The 1,522-nt window shown below is 58.5% G+C and overlaps 1 protein-coding gene across 1 annotated transcript in view; it reads left to right on the forward strand.

Moving 5' to 3' along the window:
- Positions 1-645: 645 nt before the first annotated feature.
- The window catches only part of TTC28 (tetratricopeptide repeat domain 28), a 372,574-nt gene continuing 371,697 nt past the window's right edge, over positions 646-1,522 (forward strand). Inside the window, 1 exon segment of the mRNA XM_023762971.1 lies at positions 646-672. Coding sequence (XP_023618739.1) covers positions 646-672 — 27 coding nt within the window.

Raw genomic sequence — 1,522 nt, forward strand, 5'->3', positions numbered from 1 at the left:
CCCCGGGGCCCCCCTTGGGGGAAATGGGAAGACATTTTCCCCCCGCCGGGGGTTTGAAACCAAACCCCGGGGGGCCGGGTTTTCCGGGCCCCGGGACCCGGAAGGGGCGGCCGGGGAACCCGGGAATTTTCCCCCCCGGCCCCCCGTTTAAATTTCCTTAAAGGGGGCCCCGGGCCCGGGGAAAACCTTTTTTTTTGTGAAAACTCCCTTCGGGGGGGAACCCCGGCCCGGGCCTTTGGGCGGGGGGACGGAGGGCCCCCCGAGGCCGGAACCCCGGCCCCTTCGGACGGGGTTCGAAGCCCCCGCCTTTGCACCCGCGGGGCGGCGGGGGACTGGCCTGTCGCCCTGTCCGCCTCCCTTTTTTGCGGGGAGGTCGGTGCGCGCGCCCCCGGGCTTGGGGGCCCCGGTATACAGTCGGCGGCCTAAATGGCCGCCGGCGTCCCCGCCTTTCCTCCGTTCTTGCGGGGCGGCGGGCCCCTAAACTAAGCCCGCCGGAGAGGTGGACGGCAGCCGCGGGGAGACAGGTGTTCGCGCAGCCGCGGGAGGCTCAGGTGCAGCCCGCCCCGGGTGGGAGCTCCGGGAGTGAGCTGTCCGTCCCAGGAAGGAAGCAAGTCTGTCGGTGGCTCGGTACAAAGTGACCCGGGGATGCTTCCCTTTCACCCCGGCTTCGTGGTGTGTTTGGGATATCGGTTCGGGTGAGGGATGCTGAGCGAAATGGACTTTGGAGGTGTGGCATCTTGCTGGATGGGGTGGGATGGCCCTGAGCCTTGGGTTCTCAGAACCGCGGGGGCGGGAGGAGGGGAGATAGGGGCTCGTGAAGAAAATACGGGCGTCGCGACTCACCCCGGGCCCGCGGACTCTCCAAAGCAAATGAGCAGATTTTGACTTTTTAAAAAATACATTGATTTCAGAGAGGGGGAGAGAGAGAGAGAAACATCAATGATGAGAATCATGGATCGGCTGCCTCCTGCAAACCCCCAACCCAGGCATGTGCCCCTGACCGGGATCGAACCCGGGACCCTTCAGTCCACAGGCCAACACGCCATCCACTGAGCCGAACCAGCCAGGGCAGATTTTGACTTTTAAACAAGCTCCCAAGTTGTCATCGTCAGGCTCGTTTGACAAGCACTGCCTTCCTGTGGCCAGAGAGACCCGTTTGTTGATGGGTCACCGTGGCATCCTGGTACCCGGTGCAGTGCCTGGCACGCGGTGGATGGTCAGTAAATATTTGTAGCAAGACTAAAGGACTCGGGGAGTTTCCAAAATAGTTCTCGAGACATTTTGAGACAAAGTTACAAATGTAACTTTTGTGACTGTTTATAATGCCTTGTTTTTCGTATAGGTTGTAGGCAAAGCAGGGTGTACATTGCTTAGTATAAGCCATCAACTATGAATACCCTAGCTAGGTTAACACTAATTTTGAAACAAAATTCTGAATTAAAAAAAAAAAAAGCATGGTTCTTTCTCTCCATCATTTGGGAACACTAGGCTTATAAGGGTTTTGTTTTCTTTGAAGCAGGTA

The sequence above is a fragment of the Myotis lucifugus genome, unplaced genomic scaffold (assembly GCF_000147115.1).
Source record: "Myotis lucifugus unplaced genomic scaffold, Myoluc2.0 scaffold_269, whole genome shotgun sequence".
NCBI classification, from domain to species: Eukaryota; Metazoa; Chordata; class Mammalia; order Chiroptera; family Vespertilionidae; genus Myotis; species Myotis lucifugus.